Below are 27,488 nucleotides of genomic sequence, written 5' to 3'. Positions count from 1 at the left end.
AAAGAATCATCTTTGTGTTTTTGTAAAACTGTTGTCATGTGTCATCTTTCAACACCTAAAAGGTAATGTGTGAAACATCTTATTATGAACATTGTGTAACCCTTCCAATAATATGTATCTCTCCTCCTCCTCTCTATATGTGTTACAAGAAATATAAGAACTGTGCATCTATCACTCTATCACGCTCAGTATATATATATATATATATATATATATATATATATGAAGTCCCAAGCATCATGAGAACAGTAATATGTATAAATGCTCCCTCATCACTATCGTTATATCCGTTGGCCCAATATGAACTCCCACTATTCAACACTATCCATATTTCTATCCCGAATACCTGACACTAACTGGAAGCTGAAGAGATATAATTCAATTTGAAAACAGTCGTTTGAATAAAACCTGCTGAACAGACGAATTGTCAAGCATTTTGTTTCCTCCTTTCCATTTTGAATTCATATCATCGGATTTTTTTTTCTCTTTTTATAATCTAATATTTCTTTTAGTCTGTTCCTCTTTTTCTCAGAAACTACTAGACTGATCTGACTGAAATTTTGCATGGACTTTTTCATAAAGCACTAATTTTTTTTATCATTTCTTTTAGATATGACGTTGATCTCTACACCAACATCACGGGAATCCGGTGGCAGTACGACTGCGAGGAAGATGAAAGGCGAGGATGTATCCTTTATTTTTTTTATATATATATATATATAATATATATATGCATTTTTTTTTATATATATTTATTTATATATATATATATATATATATATATATTTCTTTTTTTTATTTTTTTTTATTTATATATTTTTTAATTTTTTTTATTTATATATATTTCTTTTTTTATTTTGTTACGTTAGAGAAATTTGATTTTGCTACAGAATCTTTTTTGTCTTCTGTTATTTTCTATATAAAAAACAAAACAAAAATACAGGGTGGAACGCTAAAATTGTCACCCTAAAGAAAACAACGCTACAGCTTTATATTAAAACTTCTATTGAAAAAAATCAATTCAAATAATTTGATTATATATTAGAGCTGACATCTATTCAATGTAGCCAGCTTCCATCACCGCCTTATTACGGGTTCGGAACTGGGAGCATGCCTTTTCCATAAGCACCGACAAGAGCTTAGCGAATACTTGGCAGATGGCGGCGATCAGGCTGACTTTGGTGTTGTGGGAGGTTATGTTGGTGATGGGGAGGAAGGGTTTTGGAAAAACTCAAATATGCCTAAAAATGATTTTCTTTATAAAAAACTAAAACTACTTGATTGATTTACATGATTTTTAGAATATGATATTTTCTTTTCATCACACGTACATACAGATTTTTCTTTAATTTTTTTAATGTATAGGGCAATTATGAACAAGAACCTTTTTAAATATTTAATACTAGCTGGGTACCTGGCATTGCTTGGTTATGAAATACTCTTAAATATGTTATTTTAATTTATGCAAATTTCGTATTTATGATTATAGTCAGTTCTATATTGATTATTATATTGCATTCAATATAAAGTAGTGATTTCAAAAGTAAAAAAAAATGACTTGGATGCCAATTAGCTAGAATTGAACCAAAACATACAGCTCTCCAACCTTAGCCATTACTGTTTAAACTATCATTAGATACCTAAGAAATAGTTAAAAATTAAACGATTTTAACAGATAAATTTTGACCCATTCGCAGCTATTTTTACAGACTTTTATATGCATACTAGTGGGCTGCCCATCGTTGCCTGATCGTAAGATATGCTTAAATATGATATTTTAATTCAAGCGGATTAAGTATTTATTATAGACAATTCTCTATCGATTATTGAACCCAATATATGGTAGTGCGATCAAAACTAAAATATATATATATCTTTTTAAGAAGCTCAATGTAATTACTGAGCAATATAGTGAATAAGCGCTAAAAAATATATTCAGTTGACAATTCTTGACAGTGTCTGTTTTGTAGCGCAAAATCAATCACTTAATTGTCAAGAATTGTAAATGTAAACTGAATTAAAGGAATAAATTATAAGATGGTCAACGTCATGAAATTTGGAATATAGTTTTGTCATCTATTCACTATATTGCTTTGTAATTACATTGAGTTTCTTAAATAAGGATTAGTATATATTATAAGAAAATATATTCCTACAGCTTTTTATGACTTGAGTGCTATTAGCTAGAATTGAAAACATACAACTTTCCACCCTCAGTCCTTAGCCTCTGAACCACACCCATACCCATAATCATATATATATATATAAAACTGTAATCTACGGACATGCATGTTTCGAGGCCCTCTTCAGCGTAGCTTGACTGTTTATAGGAATCGAACCCCGGACCTTATGTATTACAGTCTAGACATAATCCATTATGCTATGATGTCATAGATAATTTTACTGTTTATTTTTATCACTTATAAACTTACGTAGATTTGTTGACTTTTTTTTTTTTTTTTTTTTAAACAATAATATGGTTAACTTATACATATATTCACTAGTCATCCCTTTTTTTTAAAAGATGGAATCACCTAATTGTAGAAGATAAGATTCAAACAAGCATGGTTGGACAGTTCACAGAGTTTTATAATTATATATATATAAAATAAGTCCACAAAAATGCAATCATTTTATCTGCCTCGCGCTGCTGAAGACTTGCACTTTGAAAAATGGGGACAGACATAATAAATTTTGTTTTTTAGAAATTTGAAAACCATAATCATGCTTTCTATCATTTTAAAAAATTTTTTTATTCATATTAACCATAGGAGGGATCTTGTAAATACAGACAAATTATGTCTGATGTTGTTGACATGAGTTTTTGAAGTCGAGTTTGGTTTGAATGTATTTAAGGTACCAAATCGGTAAGCAGAGAGTAGAGCTGATTACACGTCAAAGCAAGATTATTCTTTTTTCTGTTTACTTTTTCATTTTACTGGCATTAACTTTAGGAGGGATCTTATGGATATAGAAAAATATGTCTAATGTTGTTGACATGCGTTTTTGAAGTGAAGTCTGGTTTAGATGTGTCCAGCGTGATTAATGCTTTTTTTTTTTTTTTTTAAATGAAGGAAACTTGTGACAGTATCAAAAACATTGTTTTGTATAATGTTTTATTTTTAATCTTTTTGAAGTTATTTAAGTATATAGTGGTTGTATGCTCCAGATAAGTGTGATGGTTAGGTGATGTATGCATAAAGATGGACAACCAAAATTACAAACTTTGTATTTCTTTTTTTTTTCTTTTTTTCTTTTCTTTTTTTTTCTTTTCTTTTTTTTTTTTTTTTTTTCTTTTTGTTTTTCTTTCAAAAGATCTTTCATAAATAAATAAATATGGACTTAGTGTTAAATATAGATATGATGGTATAATGTCTGATAATTTTGAGGGAGACTTCTATTTTTAAAAAAAAACAAACAAAAGTATGCCATAAAGACAGAACAAATGAATACCAATCTAAGAAAACTTATCGTAGGAATGACAGATGGCAGTGAATTTTTTTTTTTTATGAAGTTATTTTATAATTTCAATAAAAATCATTTTTCCTTAAATATGGACGGATCATAAAGTTTTATTGCTTAAAATAACTATTTCAATTGAAACTTCTGTAAAATTTAAAGCTCGGTATCACCAGAATCCACCACAACTTTTTTTTTTTTTTAATTTTTATTGAGGAGTAGTGGTTGCTTGTCCCAGATACTCCTAGTATCATCATGAGTCCCATCTTCCACTTGGTGTGGATTGTGAACCCACAAAACTTATTTTTTGTTATTCCTTCCAATCCAGAACAAGTTGGTTGATGTGTACCCCCACTTCCTGATGAGGTCCAGCAAGTGATGCAATCCGGCTTGTCTGCTCTGGTCATGAGTGGCTGCTGGGACTATGCTGTCTCTTTGGTGAGGGTCATGGCTGATAAGATGATTTGGTTGCATAGGTTGCTATTCTCCTCACGTTGCTTTTGATAGAGTGCAATCCGTTCAGCTCTGGTCTCCAAAGTCAGCGTCACTGGAAAGTAGAGGTCGTTTCAAAACAAAGGAAGAGAAGAAAGACAACTGAAAAACTTGGCTTGTTGTATAACAATTTTCAGGGGTCGCTACAAATTCTGACCGTTTCTGACTCCAGATGCAAATACTCGGAAACTAGTGGCTATTGTTAATAAAGTCATGGCGACCAACACTAAAGTCTAAGGGGCCTCAGTGTGGACTCAGTGGTTTGAAGCAGAGAGACCCAAGTGAAATGTTTTCTCTTGGTGGTCTGGGTCTCCGGGCAAAGTTGTCCTCAAGGCTATTGTTGCCTATCATTATATTCATAACTAGGTAGCTTAGCCCCGCCTCTCTGACTAACAGAACTTTATTTCATGGACCAATTTCAAAAAGGATTATTTCTTAAGTTTTTGAGGGACTTTTCCCTTTTCTCCTCCTCCCTTCATCTGCACTTCTTATCACTAAAATGGGAGAGCCACAGGGCCTTCATTCCCACTCTTGTTGTCTTTACTTTTTCTTCTTTTACCATCAGTCGTGGAATGCTCTTTCTATATAAGGCACCATAACAAAATCGGTTATCTAGATGACCGCTTTTCCAAAAGGACTTCATGGCCAATTACAAATTAACTAACCGCTTGACAGCTACCTACTTGACTTGATTTTCTGGTGGTCCCTCAAATAAAAATTAAGTGCCAATTTTCACAGCCTGCAAAATATTATGATTCCCATTTAAATCAACTATCCAGCTTGTGTGTGTGGAGGGGGGTTCATTTTAATTATCTGATAAGAACACAGATTTTTTTTTTCATCATCATTGTTACATCCAATGATGTTAAATCTCTTGAACTTGTGTTAAAAGGACCACCTAGAAAATCGACCGCTTCTCATCCCAACAGCAAGACTATTCAGCGTTGCCTGGCGCACCAACGGTTGGGAGATGTCCAATCAAAAACATTTTCTCTTCACCTTCTCCTTAGCTTTCCTCTGCCTCTTTTGCCTTTTAACATACCCTCAAACAATAACTTTGACACTCCTACTAAAGTTTGACATAATCATTCCAGGGGTTTTGAAAAATTATTTAGAAAAATAATATAATGAAAAGGTCTGTTTCAAAGTCCATTTTTTTTTTCTTCTTTACAACATAATAATTGGTACAAAAAATATAAATGGCACCTCTGGCTTTTAGCTTATCAATTTCTAGCTTCTAATTAGTTTTGCTTAATTTTGGAAAAGCATTTTTTTCTAGCATGTTCACACATCCACATAAAAGGCTTTATCTGTTTGTCATGTTTCAGTTTACAAACAAAAATTCATTGCTGAACATGCAGTGATTTGATAATCAATGATGATCTCTTTATTTTTTATTTTTTATGTCAACAATTTTTTATTCCTTAACTTTTGCTTCAGATATTTCAAAACGTGGTGTCCTGAAGCCATTTTCTCTCAACACAAAGAAACATTCACCATTTTTTATTGCCAATTATTTATGGGATCTGATGGAGCAAAGCTGAATTATTACCTGAATATATTTCTTCCCCCTTCTCCCCCTACATATATATATAATTATACTGCCACCTCTTTCCCTCCCTCACTATATATATTATTTCTACCCCTTCTCTTTCTGTGTGTGTGTATATATAGTAATTTTTATTAATAGTAATTATTTTCTGCATTTCTCTTTCTCTCGTATATGCATACATATGCAGTAGGACCCCGGGATATGGCATTAATCCATTCCAGGATTGGGATCGTAAGGTGAAATCGCCGTATGGTGGGGCCTAAGCAAAATTTAATACAGTACATATTAAAATTAGTAACAAAATACAGTACAGTATATAATACACATGTATATAATCAAATAACATAAATAACACCATAAGGCGAGGCAAATACCAGGGGCCGGAAAAAACATTGCATTCCACGTTGTAACCTGAAAAAACCATATCCTAGGACCACCGTATCTTGGGGTTCTACTAATATATATATAGTGATTTTATTTCATGTATCTACATAAGCTTTTATGTACTTATTTTCAATATTTACTTCAGTGCTCAATATGTAAGTAGAGCTAGGTAGTAAGTTTTGAAAATAAATGTCAATTAAGCTACACTTTATCCTTATGACAAATTCTTACATGGCTAAAACGCAGAAAATTCTGTGTAGCTTAATTGCCATATTTATTATTTCATGTATCTACATCAAATGTTATAAGATATATTTTATTTATCAATCTTCAGCATTTACTTCAAGAGTGCCTAGTACATGAGTACCTATTTACTATGCCTCCCCACGGGACAGAGTTAGACACAAGGGTCGTTTTTTAACGTGGAGAAAAGGTACAAAAATAAAAATTGTCTCAGTCGTGAAGGATTTCTCCTCCACCGAAAGAGAACAAGAAATGGAAGTGCAGCATCTGAAGAACAGATACTACACTTTGATCTTGACCAAAAAGGCCAAGAGTAGAGCTAGGTAGTAATGTGTGAAAATATATGGCAATTAAGCTATACAGAATCTTCCACATTTCATCCCACATCTAGCTTGACAATTCTTTATAAGGATGCTATATATTTTCAGAAATCACTACCTACCTCTACTCATGTATTGAGCACTCTTGAAGTCAATACTGAAGATTGATATGCACTAGATCATCAATATCTCATAACATTTTATAAATAATTGTGTGTGTATCTGTATGTATGCATATATATCTATATATAATAACCTATCATCTCTCCACCTTTCTTTTTCTATGCTTCTTTCTCCCCCTCCTCTAGTTCCTTTTCTCTCCAGGTTTCATCTTTCTACCTTTATTTTTATCTCTTTGCACCACTTTCTATTTTTTTTCCTTTGCAAAACTAAATCATGTTCTGCAAAATCAAAAACATTTTTTATAAAAACTACCAAACCAAACATATGCTGTAAAAGCAAGACAACCAAACCAAACACCATGAATAAATATTTGAAGATATAAAGAACTTGAAGCATAAAGCCCTTTTCTAAAATAACCCAAAAAGGGTTGATAAGCCATAAAACAAACATCCCTTTTCTCTACCTCCCTCCCTCCCTGTACATCCACCTTCCTTTCACTCTCTCTATTCATACTTCTCGCACACACATTGGCCAAATCCAGACAGATCTTTCTCCCTCTCTCTGTATATTCACTTCCTCTCTCTCTCTCTCTCTCTCTCTACCCCCACCTCTTGCCTCTTATTTTTATTTATTTTTTTTTTACAAAGGAGTCACCATTTATCAAGGCCTGGAGGCCACTTGAGGATAAAGGTTAACGATTTTACAGTAGTAAATGGAAAAATGTAGTAATCGTTAGTAGTGGAAATTTGGTAAATTGGGTTACTTAAGAACTTGTTTACGTTGGACTTGAAGATGACCGTATTGTAGTCCGTCGTAAAGCAGAAAAATGGAAAAAAGTTCCACAGGCGTGCAGTTCTAAGAAAGAAGCTTTGTTCTTTCTTTCTTTGTTCATTTATCTATCATCTCTATTTTTTGCACACACATTGGCCAAGTGTGTGTGGACAATTTAAGTTTCATATCTATAAATAAAATAAAAGACGTAACAATTTTATCCATCAATTTTTTTTTTTTTTTTAAATTTTTCTATTTTTCCTTTTCCATGATTATTTACACATCGAGTACTTTCAATTTTGCCAAGAATCATCAGTGCTTGTTCAGAATTTCCCCTATATTAAAAAACAAATATAGAAAAAAATTTCATGTGGTACATACCTGTCATTGATCAAAAAGGTCATATTCCAAAAATCACATTTTTAAGCGATTAATATTACAACAAATCTTGCAAGTCTTTTACACTCCATCTTTGCTTCTTTAGAAAATTTGATTTTCTTGGTTAAAAAAATAAAAATGAAAAAATACATTATCAATTATGAATGAAGTGATTTTTGGGATGTGACATTTTCATTCCATAATGGATACATCATAAACATTTTTCTGAATTTTTGTTTTTTGATAGGGGGAGGGGATTCTGGACCAGCAATCTTCATTGAAACTTCAAGATATGAAAAGAAATTTAATTGGCAAACATGAAACTTTGGTTTAAATATGCAGTTTTGACAATTTAAATCTTTTTTCACATAATACTCTAAATAAAGTGTATCTTCAAAAAGGTAGTAAAGTTGCTTGCAGCTGTTTCAAGACAATGTTTAACATACGAAATGTAAAAATTTTTCTTTAAAACCTCAAATTTCATCAGAACAAAATTCTATTCTGATGAAATTTGAAGTTTTGAAAAAGAAAATGAAACAAAACGCAATCGTGTTTACAAAAGTTCAATTTTGACGAAAAACCTATCGATTTTTGCAGACATTGTCATAAATATTTACAAGATTTTTTTCCAATGATATCTGAGGTTCTGAAAAAAAAAAAAAAATTAAGGAAATTTAAAGTTTATAGAAGGCAATAAAATGCACAAGTGTAACATTACAGACACAAACTGAAGCAAATCAAGACATAACAGTGAAATGAGCTATGTGAATTCACCTTTTATAATTTACTATATATATGTGTGTGTCAAGGATGCGAGTTCCATTATAGAAACGTTGATTTAATTTGAATAAAATGAAATATGCATCAAGTGCGCTTGAAAGCCAAATACAACGTAATATTAGGGAAATAAACATATTTTACTTGTTTGAAATTTATAACATAAATATATTTCGGAGATAATCTCCATCCTCAGTATGTTTTTTTTAATTTTTTTTATTCTTGTTTCTTGCCATGTAAAGTTGGAGAAAGAAAAGTCTGTAAAGATCCGTGTGTTTTCAGCGGTTGTATTTTGAAATGTTAGAACTGCGTTGGCAACGCGAAATTAACAAAGGATGCGAGTTCCATTATAGAAACGTTGATTTAATTTGAATAAAATAAAATATGCATCAAGTGCACTTGAAAGCCAAATCACAACAATATTAAGGAAAATGAACAAATATTTTACTTGCTTGAAATTTATATTTCGGAGCTAAACTCCATCCTCAGTATGTTGTTTTTTTTTTCTCTTCTTTCTTGCTATGTTGTAAACTTGATGAATATTTTATTTTGTTCAAATTAAATCAACGTTTCTATAATGGAACTCCCATCTTTAACGTTAATCCTGCGTTGCCAATGCACAGTTCTAACATTTCAAAATATAATCGCTGAAAACAACACGCAGATCTTTACAGACTTTTCTTTCTCCAACTTTACAAGATGGCAAGAAAGAAAAGAAAAAACAACATACTGAGGATGGAGTTTAACTCCAAAATTAAAATTATAATTTTCAAGCAAGTAAAATATTTGTTTATTTTCCTTAATATTATGTTGTGATTTGGTTTTCAAGTGCACTTGATGTATATTTTATTTTATACTATATATATTTATTTTATGCTATATATATATATAGTAGCGTCCAAAAGTTAAGGAACAGTCGATCATTTTTATTGAGTGGCTTCTAACTTTACCTATGAAAAGGGAAAAAAAAATTTTGTGTAAATTTTCCGGTTAAGTTTTGAGACATTTGTGTTGAACAAAGATGGCGGCTTAGTTCAGATCAGTAACCAAGATGGCGACCAAGAATCAAATGCGGTTCGTCGCATAGTTAACCTCTTAAGTTCTGAGATATTATGTTGAACAAAGATGGCGGCGTAGTTCAACATAATATCTCAGAACTTAAGAGGTTAGCTACGCGACAAACCGCATTTGATTCTTGGTTACTGATCTGAACTAAGCCGTGTTCAACACAAATGTCTCAAAACTTAACATTTCCAATGTTTAATAATAATAGTTAAATAAAAAAAATTTCTTTTTATTTTGAATACATATTAGTTTTTTTACATATAAATAAATTTAATTACAAACGTCCAATAGTTAAGGAACAGGGAAAATTAATACAAATTTTAGCAATTTTAATAACAATTTAACAAAATGTTGACTCCGAATATTCAAAAAAATTTATCTATACAAATAAAACAACTTATTTGTGACCATTATGATGAAAAGAAAGACCATAGGGGTGATTGCTAAAATATTGAACAGGTCTAAAAGCATTGGTTTTTGGGTTATTGAAAATAGAAAAAAAAAGGTTTACCACTGACTGAAAAAAAAAAAAAAAAAGAATCGGGCTGACCCCGAATGACAACTAAGAGGGAGGATAGAAAAATCACTCTATCATCTCGTTCTGATTGCTTTAAAACTGCGGCTTCGGTATCCCGGGATTTTACATCTGAAACTGGACAAAAAATTTCCAGACAAACGATCTCACGAAGATTAAACAAAGTTTGATTATTTTCAAGAAGTCCATGCTCAAAGCCTTTAATTTCTATTAAAAATAAAAAGGCCAAATTGTTATTTGGCGAAAAACATTTGTTTTGGGAAGAAAAAATGGAAAAAGATTCATTTTAGTGATGAATCTAATTCACTCTTTTCGGATCAGACAAAAGACCACATGTCAGAAGAAAAAAAATGGAGAAAGACTGTACCCTAAGTGCGTTAAAAGTACAGTAAAATTTGAAGGGGGACGTTAGTATAATGGTATGGGGCATGATATCTTCAAAAGGAACTGGCCCCTTTGTGAGTACAGAAAATTGATTAGAGAACATGTGGTTCCTAATCTTCCTTATTCTGATATCTTTATGCAAGACAGCACACTGTGCCATAAAGCAAAAATAGTTTTAGAAGAGCTAAATAGATTCAATATTTGCGTTATGGATTGGCCGGCTTAAGACCCAACCTTAATCCAATTGAAAATGTGTGGAAAATTATTGGTGATAAGATCACAGAAAAAACCCAAAAAATCTTGATTTATGGGAATGTATAAGAAAATCCTGAAATAATATCTCCCCTATAACATGTGAAGGATTAGTTCTGTCTTGCAGCAAAAGATGCCATAGTGTGATTGAAAACAAGGGGCTTTTCACTAAATGCTGAAAGGATTCTTTGTTTTTTCATTAATAATTTCTGTTATATAGCGTTTCATTATTATTATTGTTATTGTTCGTTGTTAGGAAGTCATATTAAGAGAGATGTTGCGTTCTGTGTTCGTGTTATGAAGAGATTCATATATATAAAATGTTCATACTTAGAAGTGTAGTAGAAGCTCTTAGAGTGAGGAGACAGTGTTGAGACAGTCGTAGTGTTCACATTGTAGATAGGAGATGTAGAGACATTGTGTATGTGAAGACATTTTAAAACACAGGATATATAAGACATATATAATGACAATTTCACTTTACCTTTTGGTAGAATTACAACACAAAGAGGACGTTAATAAAAACACATGACACGTTTATTTCCATGGACCAGTCGGTGGTTTTCTTAGTCAGGAATTCAAAGTTTTACATTCTATGTTTCAAAGGTGACCGTCTCACTTCCAGACGTTCGACTGTCCATCTCTGGACTCCAGACTGTCGTCCTCAGACTCTCTCTGCTTAACTCTAAAGTTTCTAACTATATTGAGAACTTCCCATTTTCCATGACGTCATACACATGTTAAAACATGTCTTCTTTCACGTGTTCTGGAAATGCGTGTCCAAAACATTTTCCTTTGTTTACAAAAGGAATTTTAACCTATATTTCCAGTAACCTATAGTTCCAATATGTTAAAAACATGTTTATTAAATTATCCTATAGTTACATTCCTCAATTCAATTTCATAACATAATTGACAAATGCACATTCCTTTTCTTAAAACTATTTTATCTCTAAGCTAAACAATGGTTTGTTTTTACATTCCATTTTCTAATTCTCTCTCGTAATCTATTTCTAAACCTAAATTACGAGGTTCAAATTTCGTCTATTCTATTTCATTTTAACTAAATCTCTCTATTTTTACTTACATGAAAAAGGGGACAGACCCTTTTTACAATGTAACATCTCCCCCATTCCTTAACTTTTGGACATCAGTAATTTAATTAAATTTGTTTATATGTAAAAAAACTAATATGTATTCAAAATTAAAAATAAAATTTTTTTTTTATTTAACATTGGAAAATTCACCAAAAATTTTTTTTCCCTTTTTCATAGATAAAATTAGAAGCCATTTAAAAGAAAATGATCGACCGTTCCTTAACTTTTGGACGCTACTATATATATAAGTCCTCGCGCGAAAGAACAGGGCACAAAATGTTTTAAATAATAATAGACTAACAAAGACTTTCGCTGGCGAGGACTACTATTGACCGTAACCAGTTATACAGTCCTTTTGAAATTTTCATCTATTTTTCTCGTTATGTACTGAATATTTGTTAATATGTTCCTTATTAAATTTTAAAGATTTTCTATTCTGAAAGAAGTTTCAAAAAAATTTAATCTAAAAAAAGTTATTTTAAAGTTTTTGTTTAAAAAAATTCAGATTTTCTCATTATTCAGACCTGTATTACAAAGAGGGGTTTGCAGAAAATGGGTTGTGGTGTGAGGAGAAATACAAACTGAAATAGAGAGAGTTTTAAAATATAATCTTAAAAAGATAAGATACAAGTTAGAAAAGCATTTCATCCAAGGCATTAAAATTGTTAAACAAAATGTTTTTACTATAGGCTTTACAAATAAAGGTACAAGATTCAATTTGAAATTTATTTATCTTCAAAGTGGATTTTTATAAATTTTACGAAGTAAGGAATAAAAATTTAATTTAAATTGAATCAAAAAAATTACCTTGGATTTATTTTATGTAATGTACATTCTGTTGCACTTTTTAAAAAAATTCATTGAAAATTTTATATCTATATCATTAATTGCTAGATGAAAGATAATGTTTTTAAATTGCAACAAAATGTACATTACATAAAATAAATCCAAGGTAATTTTAAGTAGGGTCTGGCAAAATGGTCTGACACATTTGTAGGTTTAATAAAAGGGAAATAAAGTAAAACAAGTTTTTTCTTATTTTTGAAAAGTACATATGTCATTCTATTTCATTAGGTTTTAAAAATTAAATCAGTAACATGGGATCTGTTATTGTCCACACACTGTCGAAGACTTTCACAAAATTTATTAACTCGACAGGTCATTTCATGTGGAATGGCAGTAATTTCTTGACGAATTGCATCTTTAAGTTGTTCAATAGATTGAAGGCGATTAATGTATACCTTTTGACTTGAAGTATCCCCAGAGAAAAAAAAAAACAAAAAAAAACACGCTGATGTAAATCAGGTGAAGGGCGAGCCAATCAATGTCACCACGCAATAGGATCAAATGACCAAGGACCATCTCCCTCAAAATCCCCATTGCACATTGAGAAGTTTGGGCTGTTACCCCATCCTGTTGAAACCAAACATTGTTGATATTGTGAAACATTTTTGGTCTGAGAAAAAAATCTCTAGCATCTCACAATATTGTTCAGAGTTCAATGTAATGTTGTATTCTTCGAAGTACAAACTCCATATACTGAATTCTGCCACACCATACAGTCACCCGAGGACAATCCAAAAGTTGTTCGTGTAACTCACGAGGGTTGTTCTCAACCCAGTATCTGAAGTTTTGCTTATTTACTATACTACAGAGGTGAAAATGTGCCTCGTCACTGAACAACATACCTGGTGCATGGGGGACATGTTGAATTTCCAAACACAATGCTCTGCGAGTTTCAGTGTCTCTTTCGCTGAGTTTTTGTGCCAACATTATTTTGTATGGATCCATTTGACGATCATTGTGAAGAATTATTCATAAACTTCTTTCGGAAAGCCTAAGAGCTTGGACGCATTTAAATGTCGAATGGCCTGGAGACTTGAACTGAAGCTCTTACTGCTGCCACATTTTCTGGAGTTCTGGTGGTGCGAGGTCAGCCAGTTGATTTTCATTTCAATGCAGATCCAGTAACTCTAGAGTTGGTAACACATAAGATTGTGTTTCGAGCTGGTATAGGATCATGTTTACCAAGACTGAAGTGCAAACGGAAAGCTTGTTGTGTTGCAGTTACAGATTCGTTTGTTTTGATAAATGTTTCTGCAATGAAAACGCGATGCTCGCCAGTCCAATTCATGTTAGCAACTAAAAAAGAAACGAAAAACAATAGCATTATAAAAAAAACAAAACAAAATGGTCATATATGAAAAAGAAAAAAAAAGGCATATGTACTTTTTGGAAATAAAAAACTTTTTGTTTCTTTACTTTATTTGCTTTTTATTAAACCTAGAAATGTGTCAAATCATTTTGCCTGACCCAATGTGTGTGTGTATATATATATATATATATATATATATATACACACTTAATTGTGTTTTTATTTATTGCAGAAAATCTTCCCTTCGTCAAACATATTTGACTTTCAATTACCCTAATATGCACGTTTAAAAGTCAAATGTGTTCAACAAAGGGAAGATTTCTCGCAATATTACAATACAAATCCTCCATTCGACTATGTTGATGCAAGAGCAGATTGCAATTATAAAATATAAAAAAAACCATATTAATAAAGATGAATCTGCACAGCTTATTTCACCATTATGTCTTAATTTGCTTTTGTTGATCTTTTATACCTTAGCATTGTATTGCTTTCTAGAAATTAAAATTTCCTTTACGGTGCTTCAAGCAAATTATATTAACTTATAAAAATTTGTCTCGTATTATTTTCACAATCTTTCAGCCATATCTACAGTTCATTGAAAAAACAACAATTTTTTATTTATATATTAGTGATGGGACGATTCCAAAATTTTACTCGATTTCGATACAATTACTGATTTGGATTCTTTAGAAATCTCAATGTTGTAAAATTGTAATTTTTTTCACAATCACCATAAAAACACATGTTAAATGTGCATACTTTTCTCAAGCATAACGATAAATTTGTGTGGTACTGTGATTTTAGTTTAGTTAGTTTTTAGTTAAACTCGTAGTTTAAAATCAATAAATATTTATTTTATTATTACAAACAGCAGTGGAAGATTTTGTTTTTAAACAAAGTCAAAAAAATATATAATTATCGGACTGGTTTTTGGCATTGGAAAAATTCTTTCCGATTCTGATACCTCCTAAAAGTTGCAATTTTTCCACTTCCCATTAATCGTCCCAACACTAACTATACATTCTACAATTATATATTAAATTCTGTGAAGTAAAAATATCGAAGTTTTAGACAAAAAAAAATTTATATATTTCTTTTTATATAAGAAATTTAAAGTTGTTTCCTTAATCTGTGGATTTTCAATGCATGGCTCATATCTTCAGAGGAAATGTATTTAGCAAAATAATTATGAATCTTGCTATTTAACACATCTATTAAAAATTAGAGGTAAACATATTTTAAAAGAACACACATATATGTGTGCGTATTCTTTTTAAAAAAAAAATATGTATGTAGTAATATATAGTCATATATAATAAGATTGTACAAAAATAGGTAAGTCTTGTAAAATTCATACTAAAATGGTCCATAGTGGATAAAATATTTGGTCAAATTCAGTTGTAAAATTACACTTATCTGGAGGTTGAAGGTTTAATCTTCCGTGCAAGTGACACTCAAAAAATACAATTGCAATTCATTTAAACCACCCCTGTGGATTAAATAAAGGGTTCCATTCAAAATTCCATGCAGATTAGAGTTAAACCTGAAGAAGGTTAGGGGGTACATCGGCTGAAATATTGTGTAAATAAAATTCAAGATGAGAACAATAGTAAAAAAAATTCAAATATCAATAATCAATTCTCGTCTCAAAAATTCAGAAAAATCAGTTTGACTCTCAGTTGTTCAATAGGCTTTTTGAAAAGTCAAGCATACGAAATGTTAATAGAAAATAATGAAAGGAAGACGATTTCAAATTTCAATAACTTTAAATTTTATTTTCTTTCCTTCGTGACCATGACAAAGTTGTAAATTTTTTTTTTGTTTTCAGAGTGTTGATACAAATTTTATTATGATGTAGGTTTGAAAATAGTTTTTTTGTTTTTTTGCCTGTTGACTTTCTTCTCTCAGAGCACCTTGTAACGTCCTTTACTTGTAGGTTGGTAGGTATTTTGCTGAAAAGAAAAATAAAACAATGTTACTTTTTAATGAGATAAAATAAACAATTGAATTTATTTTCAACAGGATTTTCTTTATTTTCGTAGACAAATATTGTTCTTGAAATCTGATAACTAGATTAGTAGAAAGACATTGTATAATAACATGTATTTGTATTGGCTGACACGCATACGCACACACATCTGCTTGAAAGAGACAATAAATCTGTGTGTAATAAATGCAATGACTAATAAAAACATTTTAATCAAATGCAAACAATAGTACGAGAATGGAAAGTTAAGTTTTAAACAAAAGCAAAAAAAAAATTTTTTTTTGCATTTGAAGTGAGGTTGATTTTTATTTATTTATTCCAATCCTCCAAAATGTTATGAGTTGTCGGATCCCAACACTAGTTTTCGCCCACAAATCTTTTCATCTTTTTCTTGACTCCTTCATTTTCATTTTTTACTTGTTCTTTTATGTTCTAATCCAATCATTGCAAAATCTTATCGACACCATAATTTTCTGAAGGTGATCACTTATATGTATATACTAGATTTTTTTTTCCCATTGAAAATGAGTAAATGTTAAAGCCGCGTCGAATTAAAATAAGTGATTTATGCTAAATGGATGGTTTAATATGATTAACTTTATGCTCTTTTTTCATTAAATATTATCCCTAACTGTGCATCAAACAGATGCCATACTACTTAGTTCACCGCACTTTATCATGGCAAAGGTCCGTACAAAATTTCAGCCAGATCCGTCCAGTAATTTCCAAAATAAAGTGGAACAGACTAAGAGAAATATATTTAAGTAAACATGTTTGAATCTGTCCACCCTTTTCTATTTTGTGTCAAAGTATAAAAAAAATTCTTGAATGTTTCGTAGGTATCACCAGCAATTTGGATTCTTCATTGAATTGTCTGCTTTATTTCGTTTTTTTTTTTTTTTTTTTTTTTTTTTAGAAATAGCGTAAGACAAATGTGTTATAAAATTAAAGATGTTTGTTTTGGAATAAATACACGTTTTTAAAAAGAATCTAAAGAAATGTTTTCTAAAGTTTTTTTTTTTTTTTTTTTTTTTTCTTACAAATCCTTGTTCTATAAAATTCAAGACATGTATGCTTGAAAACCTTGATTGTCAAAAAAATAAATATACACATATACTTACACTAAAAAAATACACACTTAAAAAGGGTAAATAATGTCTTCAAATAAATTTTCTTTTTCTATCGTAAATGTTTACCAAAAACAAATGACAATGAAAAGTAAATATATCAACAAATTTAATTTCTCCAAAGCATTTTTTTTCTCTTTTTTTTTTTTTTTTGTAAAAAAAGAGAAAAAGAAAAAAAAAAACAGCATGCCAGTCCATCTAAATTAAAATCAGTTACTTCTTGTTCTTGAAATAAGAATCCCAGGTTGCTCGAATGTCAAGCCTAAATATCACAGGAATAGAGACTCAGCAGAAACCAGTTGTCGTGCATAATTAGTAAAACTTGGATAATATTTATTATAGCTGATCGTATATAGTGATAAATCATTTAACCATAGATTTCAAAGTAAGTTTTGCAGCAGGTGAAGATAATTGCTACCATCTTCTTGTTAGTCAGCAGTTTAATATCTTAAAAAAAAAAAAAAAATTGTGTACAATATGCATATTTTCTCTTCAACAAATGCTATTTTAGACTATCTTATCGATAAGCAGGCTATAATGGTTGTAGACTTTTAAAAATTCAGTTTGTTATTGCTATATGAAGCCTGATTGTCACAACTAATAAATTTTAAAAATGCAATCTAGACGTGAGGAAAAACGATAGGCAATAAAATTCTGTTTTAAACTTGGAAAAAATGCGACAGAAACATGGAATACTTCAGACTACTTTTGGACCATTTTGCATGAATTGAGCCTCACATTTTGAGTAGCATAAGAGATTAAAGGAAGGCAGGAAGTCTGTGAGGAGTAAGGAAGTCAAAACACCAGACTTGATTGGCCAAATAAAGACTTTCATGGATATGGACTATCGTGTGTCTATAGAAATAACAAGTGCAGTTTGATATCAGTGTGAAGACTGTACACATAATTATTCACGAGGAATTGAAGATGTGGAAGATTTGCGCAAATGCACCAGTTTTGACCAAGATGAACATCAAGACAGTTCCTCGCCTTCCCTATAGTCCAGGCCTTGCTCCCTGTGACTTTTGGTTATTCACTAAGCTCAAGAAAAACCTTAGAAGCTGTCATTATGAGACGATTGAGATGATAAAAGAGGCTGTGAGGAGGGTCATTGAAACGCTCATGCAAGAGGACTTACATGCGACCTTCCAGAAGTTTTTGGACCGATACAAGTGCGTTGCAGCTGGAGGAGATTACTTTGAAAGAAACTAGAGTTTCTTTAATAAAAGTACCCATATGAAAAAGTCTGGAAACTTATTGATCATCCTACCCATGTATAGGTTTGATTTACCATTCATCAAAATATCTTGTTTCATACAGGATACAAATTGTATTTCATGTTCTTGTTTATATTGTTGGTTTATAAGTAAACCCGAGTCAAGGAAAATATGAAAAATGGACAACTTACCAATCGTATCAATTCATCCTTGATGAGTCGTGTGATTTCCTTTTTGGCCTTTTGGACGGCCAATTCATTCGTAGCTTCAATTGCCAAATAGAGTTTCCGTTCTCCGTCTTTGGCTTCTTTGCCTGGAGGAATGAATGATCCTCGGACTGTTATAGCTGCCTCAGAATATTCACATATTTGAGCTAATGCCTCCTGCAATGACAAAAAACATATCAAACCATGAATACTTGGTGTTGGGAAACAGCTGTTTAGAATATCATAGCATTCAATGGACACTAAATTTAAACTTTAAAATTCCCTTGATGTTTCCTTCCTTCCCTGGCTGTACTAACCTACAAAAGTTTAAATGTAATGTGAACAGATATCTCACTGCTCAACTCCCCACCGTCTCCTGTTAGACAAGATCCCAAATAGTAGCCCCTTATGTTTAAAGTGGCAATATGCCTTGTTTCGGGTTAAAAAAAAAGGCAAAAAAAAGAAAAAAGCCATTTGTTTTAATATTGCAAGCTCACTTTTTCCTAATTCAAACAATTTACCTTTAGCTCAATAGATGACCCAACAGTTTATGTTATATATATATATATATATATATATTAGACATTAAGAGGAGATTATAGATATATAAATACCCGTTCACATGCACTTTTTCATGATAAAAAAATTATTATTATTTTCATGATAAAAGAATTAGATAGGATCGAGCAATTGCATCGACAAAGGACAACGTCAGACCCAAGCGGGTTTTGATGTACTGCATCTCATCAGTGACGTGCTCCGACATAGGCATGAACCCAGATCATTGCATGCATGAAGTGTGCAATACTGATGACCTAACCATATGGGCCACGGCACAATCTATCTATATGCCTTGATTTTAATTTTTATATTTCATCTAGTTTCACATTCTACTATGTGACAAGTCACTCATCCATACAACTAAGACAGTTACTGCTGGTATGCAGGTGGTAGATGTCACATCTACAAACATTAAGTGAAATTAGTCGACTCCCCAGACACGATTACGGAACAACCTATTTGTTGAGGGACATGACGTCTCTACGAAAGATGAACCGCTTTTTCTACATATATTAGACATTAAGAGGAAATTATAGATAGATATATAAATACCCGTTCACATACCACTTGGGTCTGGCGTTGTCCGTTGTCGATGCAATTGCTCGATTCCATTTAATTCTGGGTTCTAGCTTTATCATGAAAAAGTGTATGTGAATGGGAATATATATATATATATATTGTTAGGAGAAACATATATACACCCCCTCCTTATATCATAATGGATATATAGATATGAGCCAGACAGACCTCCCCTTCCAAGTCAAGCAGCAGACCTCCCCTTCCTAAGTTGAACAGCGAACAACCGAACGACACAACCCCTCCCTCCCTCACTGATCAACTATAAACAGCAGCCAAACACCCACGCAAACATAGGTAACCATGACAACCAACATCAGGCGATCGTGACATTAAGCGCGGAAAGAAAACATGCGAAAAAGTTTAGTTTCAAGCTGACAACTGTTGTGAAATGACGGCAATATTTTCTGCTCCCAAAAAAGCAGGAATATGCACCCACGTGGATGACGCATGGTGACCGACAAATGATCAGCTCAACTCAACTTGGCGGACGGCCATGAGATCAAAAAGGGACATTTACTCCAACATGGAATTACCTTGGTCAACATAATTTAACGAGAGCCATTCTACCTGAGAACTTTGTCAGGACAAACCGCATATCGAAGATGACGAAGAAAGACAAAGAAGTGATAAAGAAAAACTAAGGACATTATCACATTATCGAAATTCCCACCAAAAAAAGCTAAGTATCGTTCGATATCCATTCTCTCATATTTCATCCCCCCCGCTCAGTGACAGTCGAGTTCTTTCTGTGAAATAATTTCTTTCCTCACCAAGCATAAAGGTGAAAGAATTGGAAAAAAAAGAGAAAGAACATTGTTACCTAACTTTCATTTTGATTGTTCTAATGTTTGTTTCAACTGTGACTTTATGCGTTATCAAAAGAAAAGAGAAATCATGACCCCATCCCAACCTGATATTGTCTGCGACCCGACTTTCATTTTGATTATCCTAATATTTTATTTGGTCTATGTCTTTGTTTTGCCAAAGTCTGTGACCCGACTTTCATTTTGAATATTCTAATATTTTGTTTTAACTGTAACTCTGTGTTTAATATATCTCCACCAATGACCCCCCCCCCATCCTGATCTGATGTTGTCTGTGACTGGACTCTCATTATGACTGTTTTATTATTTTCATTTCCTTCATTTGTTTTTTTTTTTTGTTTGAATAATAAATTTATATATTTTAACGTTATTCATTTGGTGTCCGACCTTTTTCATTCCCTGCCATCTTTATTATTAAACGTGAATGTTATCGGGTAGTCCATGACGATTCCACTGATTTGAAACTTGGGAAATGCCATGCGGTTGTGATATTATTACGGCCAGCAAAATTCCACACTTTCTTTTTCTTACGACGTGTATTTAGGTATAGAATTTCTTGCGAAATTCCTAGGCCAGACCTGGAACACGTCACAATATATATTTATTTATTTATTGTCAGTCATGGAACACAAATAAATATTCTACATCACAATCTAGACAATGCCATGTAAAAAAAAAAATTAGTCAAACCAAAATCTGTCTTCTTTTGCTCGTGTACTCTGACTTTTTATGTTCATACCTTGTTTTAACAATCAATCTCATTAAATCCCAAAAGCGCTTACCTTACAAAGCATCCAATTACAGTGCAGAAGCCGCAACAATCGATTTAGCCCTAGATATAAGCTCAGAAAAGGAATTCAAAAATTCAGATTCCAAAGCCACACTTTTATCATAAAAAAAATCAAGATATAAGCAATCCACTTATAAAAAGACCATTAAATAAAATAACCATATTATCAAGGAGTATAAATTTTTTTTTTTTTTGGGGGGGGGGGCATCTCTGGCATCAGGGGAAATAAATAAAACCTGACTCAGCAGCTAAAGAAGCCATTATAATGAAGCAATCTGATATCAAGATTCCATACAGATTTCCAACAAACCATTAACAAAGACATTTCCACTAAATGGCAGGAAGCATGGAACAACTGCCCTAATAAAAAAATGACACCACAAATCACCTACCGTCAATGATAACTGGGATATAGGGAGCAGAGAAACGAAGAAGTAATCCTAGCTACGTATGAATCATAATATCTTCATTACACACACTTACATCCTAAAATCCCCTTTTATGTATACCATGTCAAAAACTTATGTCCATTAAACACATACTAATTGAATGCAAAGACTTCAATACAATAAGATCCCAGTTCTTCCAAGTAAATAACCTACAAAAACTTTTTAAATAAAAGATATTTTGAATTTCCTAAAAGCAATTGGACTGAACTGGAAATCTAAAAGTAAAACAATAACCATCCATATTCTACAACAAACCAGAAACGCATCTACACTCTTCACATCTTGTGTTTGTCTCAGAATAAATGTCGCATCTAGCATCAAACCTAACTGCATTTTATATATATCCTGATTGAAAATAAAAAAAAAAACTGTTTGACTTTAAAATGACACTCGAGTGATTGATGAGACTGTCCAAGGATGGAGTACTGCTGCCACATTTGGGCAGGAGCTGCTAAAAACAGCCTATCCTGCCTTGACAGAGTACAAAATAGACTTCTTGGTTTAGTGGGGGGATGCCTTTTTCTCTTCCCTGCAACCTCTCTCCCACAGAAGAGACATTGTAAGCCTGTCTTTGTTTTATCGCTATTTCCATGGCAGGTGCTTGTCTGAGCTCCAATCCCTCGTCCCCCCTCGCCAATCTTTCACGAGAAACACCCATCTGGCTAAAACTACTGCCAATAATTTTCCCCACTCTTTATCTGTGCCTAAATCCAAATGTAGATTCCATGAGCAAAGCTTCTTTCTTAGAACTACATGCCAGTGGAACTCTCTGCCGCTTGCCTGTTTCCCACCTGACTACAACTTGGACGTCTTCAAGTCCAACATAAACAAACTCCTGACAAACCGCCCCCTTAAGTAAGACACTCTGATTACTAAAATACTATCTCATTCATTACTGTACACGCAATAACCCTTATCCCTGAGTGGCCTTCGGGCCTTGATAAGTGGTGACCCTCATGTAAAAAAAAAAACATTTCTTTAGTTTTATGTATTTGCACTAGTACGAACCTTTTTTCATTAATGGAAATTGCTCCAGACAAGACATGAACTCACTTGATGTAAGAAGCTAAAATCAACATTCGCCCATGCATGGAATATTGTTGCCACATCTGGACTGGTGCATCTATCACTAGCCTCTCCCTCTTTGATAGGTCCAAAACAGCGTTTTAAATCTAATACGTCCCACTTTGTCAACTAAACTCCAATGCCTGTTGCATCTCTGTGTCTGTTTTACAAATATTTTAATGGAATGTGCTCTGATGAACTCATATTTGTGCCTCCTCGACGTACATATCCCCGACAAACCCGCTTAGCAACAAAATCACACCCCTTCCCTGTTGAGGTCCCTAAATGTCAGAAAGCTTTCTACTTTAATAGTTTCTTCCTTCGAACAGCTAGACTTTAGAATTCCCTTCCTGCTATCTGCTTCCCTGACTGTACTGATATGCAGACGTTTAAATGTAACGTAAACCAACATCTTAATCTTTCCTAGGCATGGTCCCAAATAGTAATCCCTTATGTCCAAGAGGCGCTATGCCTTGTTAGGAGTGAACATATCTACTTAAAGGTAAAAACCCAGTCAATGATGAATGCTAGATAAATTCCAATCCCGAAAACAGCAGCTCTTCCCTCTTTGTCAGAAACATCGCTCATGGAAGTTAAGGACAAAATAAGAGAAGCGAGAGATACAAAGCTGACTGAAAATGAACTCAAGATCTACTTTCTACTCTCCTGGTACAAGGCTGCAAGATCTGAGTGCTCATAAAAGGTGGAGTTAATAAAAAATTTTGTACAACCTGAAAAAGAAATTAAATGAAAAGAACACAATGGTGATTTACCTTCGACGTGAGCTTCCATCGAGCGATTTGAGGGAAATCGTTAATTTCCAGTTCTTCTTCGTAGCGTTTGACAGTTTCTGTGTTTTGATCTTGGCTTTCCTTGTCATCTTCAGAAACGGGACGATAACCAAGTTTGGCGTTGATTTTTTCTGCTGTCTGTTCTGCAATTGTTTTGGACTAAAAAAAAGATAAAAAGATGAGAAAAAAATTAGCATCAGCCAGTCATCAAGTTTCATCACCAACAAATTGTTTTGAGACATTGCTTGTATGAAGGTTTTTTTTTTTTTTTTTTTTGAAGCGTCAAATTCTAAATCGACAACTCTATTTTCTTTAATTTGGCAACTATTGGTTATTTTGAGTTCAATTCATGTGGTTTTAGCAGGACAATCACACACCACACAGCATGTGATACAATCAATTTACTGAAAAAATATTTTTTGATGAATAATTTCATAAAATAGTCCTGTCAACTAGCCACTTCATTTGTACGATTTTAACCGCATTAGATTATTTTCGTTGGGGAAATGTAAAGTCCCATGTCTAAGCTGATAAGCCAGACACAATAAACCATTTGGAAGACAACATTTGAAGAGTTATTAATGAAATACAGTCTAATTTAATGCATAGAGTTTGTGAAAATTAGACTTCTAGATTACATCATATATGCGGGGGGGGGGGGGGGCATATGCCCGAAATTGTATCAAAAGTATAAATGCCAAAGCTTATTCTTTGGAATCAACCACATAATTATACAATAAAAATATTTTTCTGTCATTCATTTTTATTAAAAAATCACTCTTTATTTGTTACGGGTACTTATGCACTGAACAACCCATTTTTCCATGATGTTGCCTTGACATATTCCGGCAACTGCCATAAGTCGAGCACTGATCAAATTTTAAAGCTCTAGAAAAAGACTTTTATTGCATAGTAATTTCAATGAAGAAAAATAGAACTACAATTAATAAAAATAAAAAATAAACCTGTGATACAATAGTTGACCCCCCCACCCAATGCTATCAAGTAGGATAGAAAAGAAAAAGGACAACAAAAGAAATGGAGAATAAGATTTCTTAGTAGACAATAAGTAGGAAGATAGACAAAAGAAACATGTCATAGGATTGTTGATCAGAGTGTTGCAGTGATTAATGGAGGGATTGAACAATGGACCTGAGATATATTTAGATTTGGTTTGTGGATACTTTAAAATTGACAATGAGTTTAATGACACTGAAGCAAGGGGTTTTACGACAGTAGTGCGTTGGACTCTTTATGATAATACAGTTGACAATTGGAGCCTACACTCCAAGGAGTTCAGTTGAGAGTTAGATGAAGTTGAACATAAATCACGCCTTGGAGTAAAAGTGGGAATTAAACTGACCAGCCAAATTTGTTATAAGTACGACCCATTTTTCCATGATGTTGCCATGACATATTCTGGCAACTTACATAAATCACCGCCATATGCGAACGCTGATCAAGTTTTAAAACTCTAGACAAAAACATTTATCAACTAATAATTTTAATGAAGAAAAAATAGATAGTTGAAGCTTGCACTCCAAGTTCAGCTGAGAGTTGGATGCAGTTGAAAACAGATCACGTCTTCCAAGCAGTCACAAGTTCACAAATAAAATGACTCAAAACACATTCTGTGGATGTCATTTGGGTTCTGGGTGTATTGTGCGAAACTATCCTCTAACATCTGTATTTTAGTTTTTCTGTTGAGGTAGAGTTAATCAACTCATCTCGATCTCGTAAAGCTTTTCTGATAACTCTTACTGTCATTAACTGCTGCAAACTCAAGACTGTTCGCAAACCGCTCCCAACCGTTGAAAAACTGTCGCAAACAACGCATACAACTAACTCCAAAATATATTGATCGATCTTTTGTTGCTGTTATTGCCACACCTTGATCAACCATCCCATTCTAGCTTTCTTTTATGCTCCTTTGTGAACAACTTCCTCTCCATTATTTTGCAGATAAACCCAATTCCCCTTTCTTTTGTCATACTTCTTGTTCTCCCCCACTTTCCAACACTTCAGGGAGGGGGGGGGGACTGATAGCATCCCAAGTGTCCGAGTGAGAAAAATGAAGAATTGAAAGTTCTTTGAGTTGTCGAAGGCCAGTCTGCCAGCAGTTATCTTCAGATGAAGATTATCAATGCTGACGCGACCAGTGAACAAGGATGTTTTTCCTCATTGCTTCCAGGGTTCTGTCTGCTAACTGCTCGTGATTTCCAAAGGAGTTAAAGAAATTCCTCAGGGGTCAGATGGAATCATTGTGCTCTGCAAACTTTCTGGTTAGTGTGTGGCCAAATCACCTGACAGGGAAATTGATTTTATTTATGATTGTTACGAGCCTCCACCTTGAAGAAGCGGAATTTATTTCCATTTTTTCCATCTTTGATGTGTCACCCCCCCCCCCCAGCCACCCACCAACTTGGTCGTGGGAAGGGCAGACAACCCCCCTTTCCCAACCACTACTTCAATTATAATACTTAACAGTGTGCTCTGCAACCCTAAAAGACAAGAAAGATATTAAAAAATAACTCACGGCGACAAGAGGCGCCGACATGCCTCCACCTTGAAGAATGGCTGACGCTGCTTGTTGCATCATGATGTCTTGGGATTCAGGTCCCAGTTTCTTGGCAATGTTAATCCGGGCAGCCACTCGTCTGGCTACTTCTAGTTTTTGGTGGTTCATCACTGACGATTGGACGATTTGCGGTTGTGGTTGTTGTTGTTGCTGCTGCTGTTGTTGTTGTTGCTGCTGCTGATTCTGAGGCACAGGTTTTGTAACGTCTGTGACTTTTTTGCGGCTGGCAAACATGTCCTCAATGTGCTGTTCAATCTGTGGAAACAAGTCAAATGCTCAATTAGCTGACAGAAAAGTTCAATTCATAATTTCGTGCATATTTCTGGTCCAATCTTAAAATTATTATTATTATATCTGAATATTGTCTTCAGCTCATGAAATTTTATAGTTTATAAAATCTATATAATTATAAAATCTATATAATTATAAAACTCTGTGGATCATGCGCCCTTGCTTGAATCTTGTCTCAAGGTGAGAACAGTGGTCAAAAGAATCCAAATAATATAAGTTAATCTCTCGTGCATTTCATATTTTTGCATCCCTCAGCATCTTATTTCATATTTTTGCTATCCAACTCAGCATCTTATTTCTCATCAATATCTTGTACTTACATCAACGGCAGTTTCTTCTTCGTCTGAATCCTGCAAGCCAAGTGCTGCCTTCTGCAGTTTCTTTCGATCATCAGCCAATTGGGCCTCCGTTTCATCAAACTTGAAACCTTTGCCCTTAAAACCGCTGGAACTTTTTATAACCTTACCAGCCTGAAGAAAAAAAAAAAAGAGAAGGTGAAATTAAAAAAAATAAAGATGGGTGCTTACTTAGAATTAAATTTATTTTCAAAACAAAAATGCTGAAAAATCTTTAAAAAACATAATCTACATACCCATCATAGAACGAAGATGTCATATTCCAAAAGTCATGTAAATTGATCAAGTAGTTATTTATTTCAACTAAGAAAATAAAATTTTATAACGAAGCAAGAAATTATGTTTTGATCTGCCATATTTTATAAATAAGGGCGAGAACTAAATTTGAGCTATCAAGTAAAATCAGCCTTGTAATGGCTACAATTTCCTATTAAAATTGCTAAATTCACAAAAAAATTAGTTTTTGTATATAAAAAAAACACTTGATCAATTTACATGTGATTTAGAATATGACGAGTACGTACATCATAAAGATTTTTCTGCGATTTATTTTTTTTTCAAATAGGTTTCAATCTAACTAAACATCAAAAGATGAATTTATAGAATATATAACAGTATTTTATGATGAGGATGTTGTAGTTTGGTTGAAGCATTATGCATAATGTGAAAGGAGTTGT

At 32.9% G+C, this 27,488-nt stretch overlaps 2 protein-coding genes across 3 annotated transcripts in view; one reads left to right on the top strand and one right to left on the bottom strand.

The window, feature by feature from the left end:
- LOC145258319 (kinetochore protein Spc24-like) overlaps positions 1-7,564 on the top strand; it is a 48,476-nt gene extending 40,912 nt beyond the window's left edge. Inside the window, exons 4-5 of the mRNA XM_080116400.1 lie at positions 611-687; positions 5,392-7,564. Coding sequence (XP_079972526.1) covers positions 611-687; positions 5,392-5,495 — 181 coding nt within the window. The 3' untranslated portion in view covers positions 5,496-7,564. The remainder of the gene's footprint in view (positions 1-610; positions 688-5,391) is intronic.
- An 8,173-nt stretch (positions 7,565-15,737) lies between these two features.
- The window catches only part of LOC145258316 (putative ATP-dependent RNA helicase DDX46), a 97,739-nt gene continuing 85,988 nt past the window's right edge, over positions 15,738-27,488 (bottom strand). For both annotated transcript variants that reach the window (XM_080116398.1, XM_080116399.1), the window contains 5 exons: positions 26,776-26,925; positions 26,123-26,419; positions 23,569-23,745; positions 18,513-18,704; positions 15,738-15,942 (listed from right to left, as the gene is read on the bottom strand). In XM_080116398.1, the coding sequence (XP_079972524.1) occupies positions 15,895-15,942; positions 18,513-18,704; positions 23,569-23,745; positions 26,123-26,419; positions 26,776-26,925 (864 nt within the window). In that variant the 3' untranslated portion in view covers positions 15,738-15,894. The remainder of the gene's footprint in view (positions 15,943-18,512; positions 18,705-23,568; positions 23,746-26,122; positions 26,420-26,775; positions 26,926-27,488) is intronic.

This window comes from Euprymna scolopes, chromosome 33, assembly GCF_053919585.1.
Source record: "Euprymna scolopes isolate OS-2025 chromosome 33, ASM5391958v1, whole genome shotgun sequence".
Taxonomy (NCBI): Eukaryota; Metazoa; Mollusca; class Cephalopoda; order Sepiida; family Sepiolidae; genus Euprymna; species Euprymna scolopes.
Note: the sequence above shows the minus strand (reverse complement) of the source record. Positions and strands in the feature narration are given on the sequence as shown.